General features: G+C 37.1%; 2 protein-coding genes across 3 annotated transcripts; one reads left to right on the top strand and one right to left on the bottom strand.

The window, feature by feature from the left end:
• Window positions 1–1,411: 1,411 nt before the first annotated feature.
• LOC103431651 (probable mitochondrial adenine nucleotide transporter BTL3) lies at window positions 1,412–4,611 on the top strand. The gene is made up of 4 exons (XM_008369826.4): window positions 1,412–2,242; window positions 2,932–3,235; window positions 3,638–4,105; window positions 4,258–4,611. The coding sequence occupies exons 1-4, from the start codon at window positions 1,740–1,742 to the stop codon at window positions 4,330–4,332; spliced, it is 1,350 nt and encodes a 449-aa protein (XP_008368048.3). The 5' UTR covers window positions 1,412–1,739; the 3' UTR covers window positions 4,333–4,611.
• A 954-nt stretch (window positions 4,612–5,565) lies between these two features.
• LOC103431650 (cyclin-dependent kinase C-1-like) lies at window positions 5,566–10,473 on the bottom strand. Of its 2 annotated transcripts, XM_029094292.2 has the most exons (13): window positions 10,211–10,428; window positions 9,607–9,688; window positions 9,332–9,422; window positions 9,155–9,244; window positions 8,910–9,019; window positions 8,751–8,823; window positions 8,536–8,656; window positions 8,305–8,422; window positions 7,487–7,626; window positions 7,328–7,385; window positions 6,799–6,869; window positions 6,574–6,663; window positions 5,566–6,398 (listed from the first exon to the last, which is right to left on the bottom strand). In XM_029094292.2, exons 1-13 carry the CDS (start codon window positions 10,318–10,320, stop codon window positions 5,876–5,878), a joined length of 1,677 nt encoding a protein of 558 aa, XP_028950125.2. In that variant the 5' UTR covers window positions 10,321–10,428; the 3' UTR covers window positions 5,566–5,875. The 2 variants fall into 2 exon arrangements, with proteins under 2 accessions (XP_028950125.2, XP_008368047.3); XM_008369825.4 differs by lacking the exon at window positions 6,574–6,663 and having other exon boundaries at window positions 10,211–10,473.
• Between the last annotated feature and the right edge of the window lie 1,692 nt (window positions 10,474–12,165).

The raw sequence follows: 12,165 nt of genomic DNA, 5'->3' as shown, positions 1-12,165 counted from the left end.
TTTAGTAGCTGAGCTTTCTTATTGATGAGGATTTTTGTCAAATCTTGGTGAATACGATTACCTTCGATGGTATAATTCTCACCCTATCTTATTGTACTGTACTTATACTCTGACATCACGTATGAAATGGGCTTATTCCCGCTCACATCGCACTCTTATATTTAGGCACTTTTAGATTTAAATTTATTCATATTTTCCACTACACTACACTTTATGGCTTTGTTACCTTCTAGATGTTGGCCAACACAACTCGATTCGGATTTCCAAGTGGACATTCCGGATTGGAATGTGTCAATGATGTCAAATTCACCAAGTACTGATGAATCTAGGCCTATTGTGATGAAGACATCTAAGCAAACCTCTATTAAAATGTTAAGAAAAAGAGAAGAAATTACCACATAAATAGATATTGAAGAAAAAAAAATTATTCCTTAAATGTGATTCGATCACTTAAAACAACAATATTTTGTACCCAAAACTCAATTGTCCAGCATCAAGGGCGAAGAAACGTAAGCATAAACAATACCGATTTAGATTTTCAACACTCCCAATTGTATCCAAGAAAAAAAGACAATCCAGGTGTATAAAATAACATACATTGATACAATTAAGACAACCTTTACATAGAATTCATCATATTATTTAGTAGGGAAAAAAAAATAAAATTATTTTTCTATTTACACAACGATGACATGACTAAATATTAGCAACACCTAAAGGCAAAGACAGTCTCTTTCATTAGGCAACCTAAAGTAGGGAATAACAAAAAACTAAAAGTCAGCTTGCTTTGTAAGAGTAGAGATTATACTAATGAACGCGCTTACCAAAAGGATTCTGTGACTTATGCTTTTGGTGGCCATAACTTAGAGATTAGAGAATAGTGCAATTATTTTAGCTGTTGGAGGAGGGGAGAGAGACAAGACAAAGCGTAGAGAGAAAGATCGAACAGATGAGATGGGTAGTGACCGATTACAAATCCACTCCATTATGGACTTGGGTCAGAAATTCGGAATCCAGTCCGTGCGACTTCTTTTCTCATCAAACATGGGTTGGGTGGGTTACAAGTCCAATTTAATTAGACATAACTCATTCCGTCCAGCCCACCAAACAAGACCTTAGAGATTAGTGCACTTATTTTAGCATTTGTAAGGAAAGCAAGAAAAATAATAGGTCTCGTGTTCAAAAGTGAGTAGTATTTGTCATTTAGTACTATAGTGGTCTAATGATATTCCTCTTTATTTGTAAGTGTGAGGTTTTAAGTTTGATTCTCGCATTTGAATCACATTATAACTAGCCTATTGTGAAGCTAAGCTCACCTCTCCTCTTACCTCGTAGTGTAGATAATATGGTTTTGTTTGAAAGAAAAAAAGCGAGCAATATTTGGACTTTGGGATCCGAACAGAAAGGGTTCAATCAAGCAATCGTCCAAACAAGAGATACTGAAATGAAGGCGATGGAAACCAAGCACCAAATCCACCATCACCAATTCAAAATTCCCACCTTTTGTCCTTTTGTCACTTTCATCTCCTTCCCGTCGCACAATAATAATTCCAGAGAGAATACATTCTCTCTCAAATTATTCCATTCTCTCTCTCTCTCTCTCTCTCTCTCTCTCGTCCTCTTCAAGCTTCCTTCTTCCTCCTCTCCACTTCCCCACTCTCTTATAAACATTCTCTCTAAATGTCCTTATTTCCCACGCTCCTCCACCCTTCTACGACGCCGTTTGCACGTACCCGGAAATGCTCCCACCCGACCACTCCAGCTTCAACCTCCTCACCCATTTCATCAATATCCACCCGTCCGATCGCGGTCCCGATTCTGATCCCATCTTCCTCGGAGGCCTGTTCCTGCACCCGAGTAACACCGTCCCTCCTTCCTTCCTTTCCTTGATTTCACCCAATGTCCGTTTGCGTTCCCGTTCGGGATGTTGTTTAAGGTGCCGCGGCCGCAGGACGCTGCGTTTTGAAGGTTTGAAGGGAAGAAGCGGCGGTGGCGGCACGCCGTTGTTTTTGTCTGTGAGTTTGTCGATAAGGGGAAGTGAAGGAGATGGTGGTGAGGAAGAGTATGTTCCGGAATCAGGACAAGTCCTGGGGCAAAATGGGGATAAAAGCTTTTCATCGGAGGAGGCCGCCGTCGTGGCGGTGTTCGAGAAGGGTGAGGCTGAGACTGCACGGAAGGGATCGGGTGCTATGAATACCACCAAGCATCTTTGGTCTGGAGCTGTTGCTGCTATGGTTTCAAGGTTCGGTTACTCCAAACCCTAAACCCAGTTCCATCTTTATTTACTTATGATTTTGTGAATAATTATTTGTGTTTGTTTGTGAATTTCCGGACTCTTTTGGATTGACAATAGAATTATATTGCAGTGCTCCTATCCAAGTGTTTTAGCCGTTACATCGTGATTTTTGTTTTTTAAGCTGACCCAAATGAATTTCCGGACTCTTTTGGATTGACAATAGAATTATATTGTAGTGCTCTTATCTAAGTGTTTTAGCCGTTAGATCGTGATTTTTGTCTTTTAAGCTGACCCAAATGAATTTCCTGATTCTTTTGGATTGACAATAGAATTATATTGTAGTGCTCCTATCTAAATGTTTTAGCCGTTAAATCGTGATTTTTGTTTTTTAAGCTGACCCAAATAGATGTATCAAGCATGTGAGCCCATGCACAGGGCTAATTATTTTCCACTATTCACCAACACAGATGGACACAATAAACATTCTTATTAACATTTTGACGTAAAAAAACTCAAATTCCGATAAAATAAATTTTTGTGATATGCTTTTTATTTTCTGTGGATATTTGAGCAATAATTTGGATTGGTATATATAGAGTTTTGGATTAATCAATATTACTATTTTGGCTGTTGGATTTTTTTTAGTTGAATAAGGGCTCATGCCTTACCATTCTAGAGTCTTGGTGTTTTCTTAGGACGTTCGTTGCTCCTCTTGAGAGGCTAAAGCTGGAATATGTAGTTCGTGGCGAACAGAAGAACCTTATTGAACTCATCAGGACGATTGCAGCTTCTCAAGGGCTGAAGGGATTTTGGAAAGGAAATTTTGTCAATATTCTTCGCACGGCACCCTTTAAGGCTATCAATTTCTGTGCTTATGATACTTACAGAAATCATCTGAGGAAACTGTCTCGGAGTGAGGAGTCCACAAATTACGAGAGGTTTCTTGCTGGTGCTGCGGCTGGAATTACAGCTACCTTGCTCTGCTTACCTATGGACACTGTATGTTGCAACTTTCTACTGTTATTACTTATTGGTTCAGCTGATTTCATCTCATAAGCACATTTTTTCCCTGACGTCTCTTTTCTTAATTTGTGTTCAAATTAATTTCTTCGTTGAAATGGAGTCGAATGGGAGAAAGAAAAAAAAAAAAGAAGAAATAAATAATGGGAGTAAATCATTCCATTGTCTTTTACAAGGCATCTGAGAAGAAGTTTTCTTCCGGGTGAAGCTGTTTTCGGCTTCCTACGTTGGATGAAGTAATGTTTCGTGTTTTTTGGCCATTGCTTGGATCCTTGGTTTGTGCCTCAAATATGTTGATACTGGAATTTGCCCAACTCCAGGCTTTGTGCTTATAGATTAAGAATTTTCGCAAGTCACATTCTAAAATGTGGATTCTTTCAGATCAGGACAAAGTTGGTAGCACCTGGTGGAGAAGCCTTGGGTGGTGTAATCGGTGCTTTCCGCCACATGATCCAAACTGAAGGGTTCTTTTCTCTTTACAAGGGTTTACTACCCTCGATTGTGAGCATGGCACCTTCAGGTGCAGTTTTCTACGGTGTTTATGATATACTGAAATCGGCTTATCTTCATTCACCTGAAGGGAGGAAAAGGATCCAACATATGAAACAAGAAGGTGATAAATTGAATGCTTTGGAACAACTGGAGTTGGGTCCCGTTAGAACATTACTATATGGGGCAATCGCCGGTGCTTGTTCTGAAGCTGCTACATATCCATTTGAAGTTGTGAGGAGACACCTTCAAATGCAAGTTCGAGCAACTAAGTTAAGCGCGCTTGCAACTTGTGTTAAAATTGTCGAGCAAGGAGGTGTGCCTGCTCTTTATGCAGGATTAACACCAAGCCTATTGCAGGTATGGTGCCCTTACGATTCTTTAGATGAGAATGATTTTTTATTTGAATGTAATTATATTCAAAATCACCACGTCTTTTGTCGAGCTCTTTCGCATTTCATCAGGTTTACGGTGAAGTTCCTTAACGTTTTTCTTGTGTCCTTACTCTTCAGGTTTTACCATCTGCTGCCATAAGTTATCTTGTATACGAGTTCATGAAGATTTTTCTCAAAGTCGAGTCTACATAATACTTTTGAATCCATATCATGATCGGAAGGTTCTTGTCGAGGATGACTAGTCGAGGATGATTAGTTTGCTTGTAATTTTTCTTAGATTTTCCATCGTCATTTGAGTAGTTACAACTTACAACTTACAAGAGGAATGCAACAGTCAACTCATACAGTGAAAGAAGAATTAAGGGCAGGCTGCGTGTGCTTGACCCGGGGGTATTATTATTTTGAGATTTTGATTGTTTTGTATTTGACTAGTATTTTGAGATAAATTAGCCAACTTACAGATGCTTAGAATTTGTTTTTATCTAATTAATCATTAAATTCATGAATAAATGGGCATATATTGTGGGAAATAATTGTCAAGATAAACGGATCTGAGCAGGTTTTTTCAAGTAATTAATGGTGGTACCAAATTAACCTCCGGACACCCATTACTTACTAAAAGAAAAAGACTTTTATATCCATATATAAAATTACCATAAAGGGTTTAGTGAACTTTTAAGGAAAAACAATTATTTCCTTTGGACACCTATAAGGTTTTGAAACAAACAAACGCGATCTGATAGGGAAGGCAGAATGGGTGTCCAAAGAAAATCAAAACTGTGTGTCCAGAGAAAAATAAATTAATAAAAAGTAAAAGAAGGGTATTATTGGAAGTGTAGTAAATTTTTTTGGATGTCTGAAGAAATGTGAGTAAATTGGATGTCCAGAGAAACAAAGGTGTCAAGAGATGAAACTTGGGTATACAAAGTATCACTCTTCTATAAAATAGTTCTGGGCTTTTGAATCAAATGATCTAATTTCAATTAGTTATTGCTAAAATGATTAGTTTTTAGTATAACATGATATCTTCTCGATGCATAGTCTATATATGATAAATAGGATACTTGATTCTATCATTTCAACAATTGCGATTTGATTTTAGATCATTTTAACCAAAAGCTCAAGAATTTTTCACCTCCGATCGAGTAGCCGCTCATTGGACAATGTCACTCTTCTAACATTCTTTATGCTATACATCAAAACTTGGAGAGACTGTTCCTAGTGTCGGGAATTCAAGCGGCACTTCACATGTTATAATACAAATAGAGAAAATGATAAACTTTTTCGTGTCCCTCAACTTGTATTATGACACATGGAATGACCGCTTGGATACCAAGGACTCAAAAAATTTCCTCCAAAAGCTGATCCAAGTTTCAAGAGTGCAAAACCAGATTGTCATAACGATGAAAGAAACGTAACCAGAAAGAAAACAAAGGAAATCGAGCATCTTATTACTTGGGGAACTTATACAAAAGCAATGCATGCACAAACTAGTTTGAACCATCAGGTTGGGTCCTATAACGGCAACCATGTCGGCAGGGTTAGGGTCTACAGTTCTGTGTAACGTTTCATGGAAAACGTTAGGACCATATGGAGGAACAAAAACGACTCCCAAAAGAATGTACAGCCAGATTTTGTTTCTGCGACATTTTAACCCTAACACGACTGTGATTCCTTAACTATCTTTGTTGCATTGGTATAATCTCCTAATTCCATGCATTGGTTCCAACTGTCACTACTTCCGACCATACTGTTGATTTCGTGTACTCACACCTCTATCAGCAGCAGGAACTCCATATTGACTGTTTTGGGAATAGTTTGGAGGGCCAATTCCATAACCAGCGGGGGCGCCTCCTGTGCTAGGAGCACTTGGTCCACTCCCAGCATATGGTGGAGCACGTCCTTGGGGTGGATATGGTCTGCCATTGTAACCTCCTGCTTGATCTCCACGATTCATATGGTAAGGCCCACTCTGGTTTCCACTGGGAGGATACCTGCTTGGGACTCCAGGAGGACCGTGCGGCTTTCCATAGTGGTGGTGGCTAGGTCCAGCAGATAATGGAGGCTGGTTATCAGTCATCGGATGATGGGACCCCTGCAATTGTGGAGGAGCTTGCACGGTATGTTGAATGGGAGGCGGGCAATCATTCTTATGAGAATGCTGTGACTTTGATCTCTTTGATACGTCTTCAGTTTGATGCTGCTGCTGCTTCCTTTTCTTTGTTTGGAATTCATGTGACGATTCATACTTAGGCAGGCTGTACAATGAAAGACAAGTACAGGTTAACAAATATATAAATACGAAGAGAAACCTGGAATCATAGGCATTCCAAAAGACCTAAACGACAACTCAAATTCCCACAATGATGGGTCCAATGCTATGCCGCCGCTTTCAGAAAAAGGGACACGTATTAGGCTAGTAGGTGACCAAACCTGGTTAGCGATGCACGTGTGATGAGCAAGAATCGCCTAAATGGAGTTTTGGAAGTCAATGAAAAGAGGAGCAAAATACAAATTGTCATCCTGGGTAGGCACAACACAACTGGGTTTTTATCACCATCTGTGGGGAACTGTTCGTGGGACGGACAACTATTGAATGTACCAAGTGATCCAATAAACTCAAATGGAATACAGACAATTTAAAATAGCAAAACACACCTCTTTGGATCACAGGGTAAAGGGTCAGCCCAGAAATAATCTGCATTCAGTGCTTGCTTCGCAGTCCATCTCTACATAGGAGACAATAGATAAGAAAAAAATTATTGAAGCACCCAAAATTTAAACCCTATACTACAGAAGTGTGTGGAAAATTTCTCAATGTACATTATCAAATTCATTCCTCCACAGTAGCAGCAAATGTGGCCAAAATGCTTGATTTTCAGTTAGTGATGATCCATAATGTTGGTCGGTATACAATTATATTACTTTCCTTGAAGCCTCCTGATAATGTGCATTATATGATTAATCATAATCTTCAAACAAATATTCAGCTCAACTATTTGTTTGAGCCAGTATATATTTGAATTTAGGTTTCCATACCAAAAAATGGCAGCAAATGAATTATGCTAGTATGACTAATCTACTAAAAAAACATAGCAAAGCAGAAACTCCTCCGATTCTAGAACACATTTAGACTTGGGTATACTAGAAAAATAATTATGACAAGCATGTCCAATTTAAGCGGTACCTGATTTGGATCAAGAGTTAATAAGTGGTCCAGTAAATCCAAAGCATGAAAGTCAAAACTGAAATGGACATAGAAAACTAATGAGCATACAGAATCAAATAGCTTATGACATTAATATTCAATCATAGTACTTATAAAACTCATCAATTGTTTACTTACTGTCCGAAAATTTCCCCAACACATCGTTTCATGGTTTTTGTTGGCTTGAGATTATTATACCAAGGAAGTTTTGAAACATCTGGCCAGTTGATCTCATCAGGTGATCCACAAAGCTCGAATATCTTGTTCAGTTGGTCAGGCTATAATAAATATGAATAAAACATATATCACAAAACTTAGCCTTGTGAAATTGTTGTCCATGTCCCCAGATCTATGCGACACACAAATTTATACATACCAGCAGAAACATAACTTCAAAATGATGAGCAAAAAAAACATGCTTTACTATGAACACAAGGTCGTCACAGCAAGGCACACAAATGTTTCCAATCCCTAGTCATGTACAAATTCAGAAAAAATAAAAATAAAATAAAAAACAAATTATCTTGATTCTTGAACCAACCACATATTGCTGCATCATAGTTAGACACCTCAAAACAATTAAACATAAAAAATATAAAAATAAAAGTCCTGGTACAGCCTCTAATAGGGCACAGCAAGAACTTTTACACCTTAGGATGAAACAAGTTGGAAGAAAACTCCACCAAACACATCCTTCGAACACATTCTCCTCAACAGATATTTGATTTTACTGTGCATATTTCCAAAAAGCCATTGAGATCTTAATCTTAGATTGCGGAAAAACAGTGCATATCTTTCAATAACATACAGTGTAACTAAATCTGAAGCAATCTATAGCTAATCGAATTAAGACCTCGCAGTTTCACAATATTAGCTAAAATGTAATGCAAAATGTGGTAAAATCATCAATTCTAAAACCAATTATCTGGGTAGAGAAGAATGACTGGCTAACTAACTTCATTTCTTCCTTGTAAAATTGGCTTTCCATGCAGGAGTTCAGCAAAGATGCAACCAACAGACCACATATCAACAGCTGGACCATACTTTGTGGCTCCAAGCAGCAACTCCGGGGGCCTGCTCCAATCATATCAATTTTATGCACTGACCAAACATCAGGCATACTCCTTAAATGAATCAATGCTTTAGCAACACAAATTTCCAATGGTAATTATGAAGGAAATGTTTACCTATACCACAAAGTAATGACACGATTTGTAAGATTTCCCTCGTGGTTACTACAATAATACTTTGCAAGCCCAAAGTCTGCTAGCTTCAACTTCCCCTCATTATCTATCAAAAGATTAGAACCTGCAAGAATAGGCTTTTTATTCCGATATAGCTCCTGGTGCAACATATTAACAATTCTCTCCAACAAAGGAGATGATATAACTTGTTAATTAACCTTTGATGTCACGGTGAAGTACTTTATTAACATGACAGTAATGGAGCCCAGTCAATAACTGCTTCATATAACACTGAAGAATACAAGGTGAGAAAACTGTTAGTAACTTGATGTTACAGAATCTTCTCTCATCCAATATTCTAAAAAAATATCTAATACCTTTACTTGGGGAACAGTAAATGTCTGTCCAGAACGAACAGTAAGGCCTGTCAGATCATGATCCATGTACTCAAAAACCATATAGATGCCACCCTTGGACTTACTAGTATCTGTAATCGATAAAACAAATGTCAGAATAACCCCCTCAGACAAAAAATTGATACGAAGTGACACTCTCTGAAATCACATACACAGTGATGTAACACACACAACTGACTAGGATTTCATGCAACAGATTTGTGTACCTTGATTCTCTTGCTTATCCCTTTCAGGACCTTGATTCTCTTGCTCATCCCTTTCACGACCCTGATTCCTCAGCTCATCCCTTTCGGGACCTATGAGCAAAACATAACCAATATAAACGTTACAAATGCATAAAATTGTGATGTGAGATAAAACATCAACGATAAAAACCAAAGTACCTGCAGAAGTTACAATCTCCTTCAGCTTCACAACATTTTCATGATGAAGCTTCTTCAGAATTTTAATTTCCCGGATTGCTGTAATAGGGAACTAGATAAACAAAGCAAAAGTTCCGCAACTTATTATAAGATGTGAAATACGTGCGTACCACAATGTGTGTGCATTTACGTAACGGAGTAAGCTTGGGTGTGGTGTACGTAAATACACCCGTAGTTTCACAAAATCCAAACCAATTTCTGACTTATTAACACATGGTACATGGAAAGAAAAATACCCCTTCTTTTTCATTATCCATGCGTATTTTTTTCAACGCAACAATTTCCCCAGTTCTGGTTTCTCTGGCCGTGAACACTTGACTGCAAAAGAACAATCATGCAGGAGATGAATTAAGAAAAACCCGCACAAGTATTTGCACTTCATTACGTAAAAGCATATTTGCTTTTGCTTCAGATTAGACATATTTGTTTGAAACAAAGAAAAAAACATCAGACATAATTTCCACACTCTTGGACTTGTGTTTACATCACCATTGTTGTATTAAAGAAACTAATAATCTCTACTTTTAATCAACTTTATTATTTAACGATCGAGATTAACTACTTTTCTTAGTTTTTCTTCCCATGCTAATACTCATACAAACTATTACCAGAAAATACTAACGACGACAACAACCAAGAACACAGGATTAAAACCTAATTATAGCAATCATGATTTCACAATTTTACCCAACATATTTCGAATTTGTCGATTTACAGATAAATTTTCATATAATCATGAATTATTTACATACTTAAGTTCCTAATTAGTAAAGGGGCAATCATTGTTCATGATTAAATTTAAGGGAGGAGAGAGAGCCGGAGGGAGAGAAAGAGACAGACCCATAAGTGCCTTCGCCAATGTGCTCGAGTTTCTTAAAGCAGTCGACGCTTCGAGAACCCAACGAAATTAACGGTTCGGTGTTTATCTGCCCAGGTGCCGCTGCAGCCATCGCTCGACACAGTTTCCAATGGCTGCCGAAACTTCTTCAGTCGAGACTCGAGAGGGATACACAGCTATTTCCCTCTCGACCCTTACCCTTGGGAAAGAATATTATTTTGGTTTAGACTAAATTGTAGCAATTACCCTTTAATTTTAAGAAAAACTAATGAAAATAGTTTGAAAATTTTGAGTTTTAATGATAAGGACAAAATAAAGGGTAAAGTGAATAGTACCAGAATTGACTTTTTAGTGTAAAAATATGATTTTTCGTTAAAGCGAACAGTATCGGATGTTTTTCGTTAAAGTTCCCTTAATTTTAACCCAACTAAAGCAAAGGTTCTTTAATTTTTAGATTCTACCACTTCTTTTTCATATTATATAAATTAAACATTTGTAGGTTTTTAAGTTTTGATTAAACTTTTAAAAATTTAATCAGGGTGCTTTAATTTATGTCCACATCAGCATTTTCTAATTTAATTCATTTATTTGTTACCAATGTATTTTTCTCAAAGTAAAAGGATATATACTCCTCATTTCCAGTTTATCCTTTAATATCACTTATTAATTCTTAATTATCTCCCTAAAAATCAGAGGCCATGTTTTCTGCCTTTTTCGTTTCTCTCATCCAGTTCATCAAAAGAGAGATACATGCGTGAAGACTTTTGCAGGGGAGAGAGAAAGACATAGACAAAGACATAGAATAACTACTAAAAATAAGCTGCAATTTGTTAGGGGATATAGAGAGATTAGGCGTTCATAAACAACGATCTATTTTATTGGCTTATGAATGTTCCGCGATCTTTATATCCACCATTATTGAGTATCCACACATATTGCATCTTGTATCTCTCGACATGGATCACCACAATTTATTTTTCAAAATAGAAACGTACTGATGTCAAATTAAAACGTAACAATATCAAATTAAAACGTACCAAAGTTAAATTAAAACGTACCAATGTCAAATTAAAATGTACCATGCAATTTGAAACGTACTCGTGTTCAAGTGAAACGTACCCACTATAATATCTAAAAGGAAATTGAGTCAATCGAAGCTAACTTTCCAAATGTACCATGGTACGTGAAAAATTATGAAAATATCGGTACAAAGTGTAAAACAAAAGGCTTACACTTTAGTGTCAATATTCAAATTTGAAGGTGTTCAATATATCGTACCCCCACCATCTTCGATGGCAATTTGACATTGGTGTGTGCTATCAATTAATACGGTGTGGAGTTGGAAGAAAAAGGTACGTAAGAAGTAGAAGCAAATATCAAGTCGTTTTTTTTTAAATTGTAAAAGAATTTCTGTTAAAATTGAATACTGAATCATAACCACTAGAGATTTTATAGCTAATTGGTAAAGTGCAAATAATGGCAAATCGTGTAGTTTTGTAATACGTGGAACCTAAATTGTAGGAAGATGTTTAATAAAGAATCTAAAAGGCATGGATGTTTAATCTCAAAATTTCAAAAACTAGGCATCTGAATCAAAACAGCCCAAAAATCTATTACCATTAGTTTCTCAACTCATCAAAACGTGCAACTGTGGTCTCTCAACTAAAAATTCATTATCATTTGTCCCTCAACTTTAATCCAACTACAGAAACAGTCCCTCAACTTTAACTTAATTAGAGTAATAGTCCCTTAATTTTAATCCAATTGTAGTAATATTCCTTCTGACACACCCTGACCGAAGTCAAGGCATGCTGACCGTCACGTGAGAGTGACGTAGCCATGTGCACAATGCGAAAGCGATAAAGATAGCAACTATACGAATAATTCAAAACCAGATTAATATAGTGCACTACTAGCAGAGAGTGATAGGAATTAGTTACAACCGTAAACACTCATA

This window comes from Malus domestica, chromosome 15, assembly GCF_042453785.1.
Source record: "Malus domestica chromosome 15, GDT2T_hap1".
Classification (NCBI taxonomy): domain Eukaryota; kingdom Viridiplantae; phylum Streptophyta; class Magnoliopsida; order Rosales; family Rosaceae; genus Malus; species Malus domestica.
The sequence above is the reverse complement of the archived record's forward strand: the minus strand, read 5'-3'. Positions and strand labels throughout refer to the sequence as shown.

Bases quoted from the DNA above. Each gene is read 5' to 3' on its own strand.
- LOC103431650 (XM_029094292.2), bottom strand. From the start codon at position 10,320: ATGGCTGCAGCGGCACCTGGGCAGATAAACACCGAACCGTTAATTTCG. The intron at 9,020-9,154 runs GTACACAAATCT...TATCGATTACAG, and splicing joins GGATAAGCAAGAGAATCAAG to ATACTAGTAAGTCCAAGGGT. The intron at 6,870-7,327 runs GTACCGCTTAAA...TCTCCTATGTAG, and splicing joins TAACTCTTGATCCAAATCAG to AGATGGACTGCGAAGCAAGC.
- LOC103431651 (XM_008369826.4), top strand. From the start codon at position 1,740: ATGCTCCCACCCGACCACTCCAGCTTCAACCTCCTCACCCATTTCATC. The intron at 2,243-2,931 runs GTTCGGTTACTC...GTGTTTTCTTAG, and splicing joins GTTGCTGCTATGGTTTCAAG to GACGTTCGTTGCTCCTCTTG. The intron at 3,236-3,637 runs GTATGTTGCAAC...GGATTCTTTCAG, and splicing joins TCTGCTTACCTATGGACACT to ATCAGGACAAAGTTGGTAGC.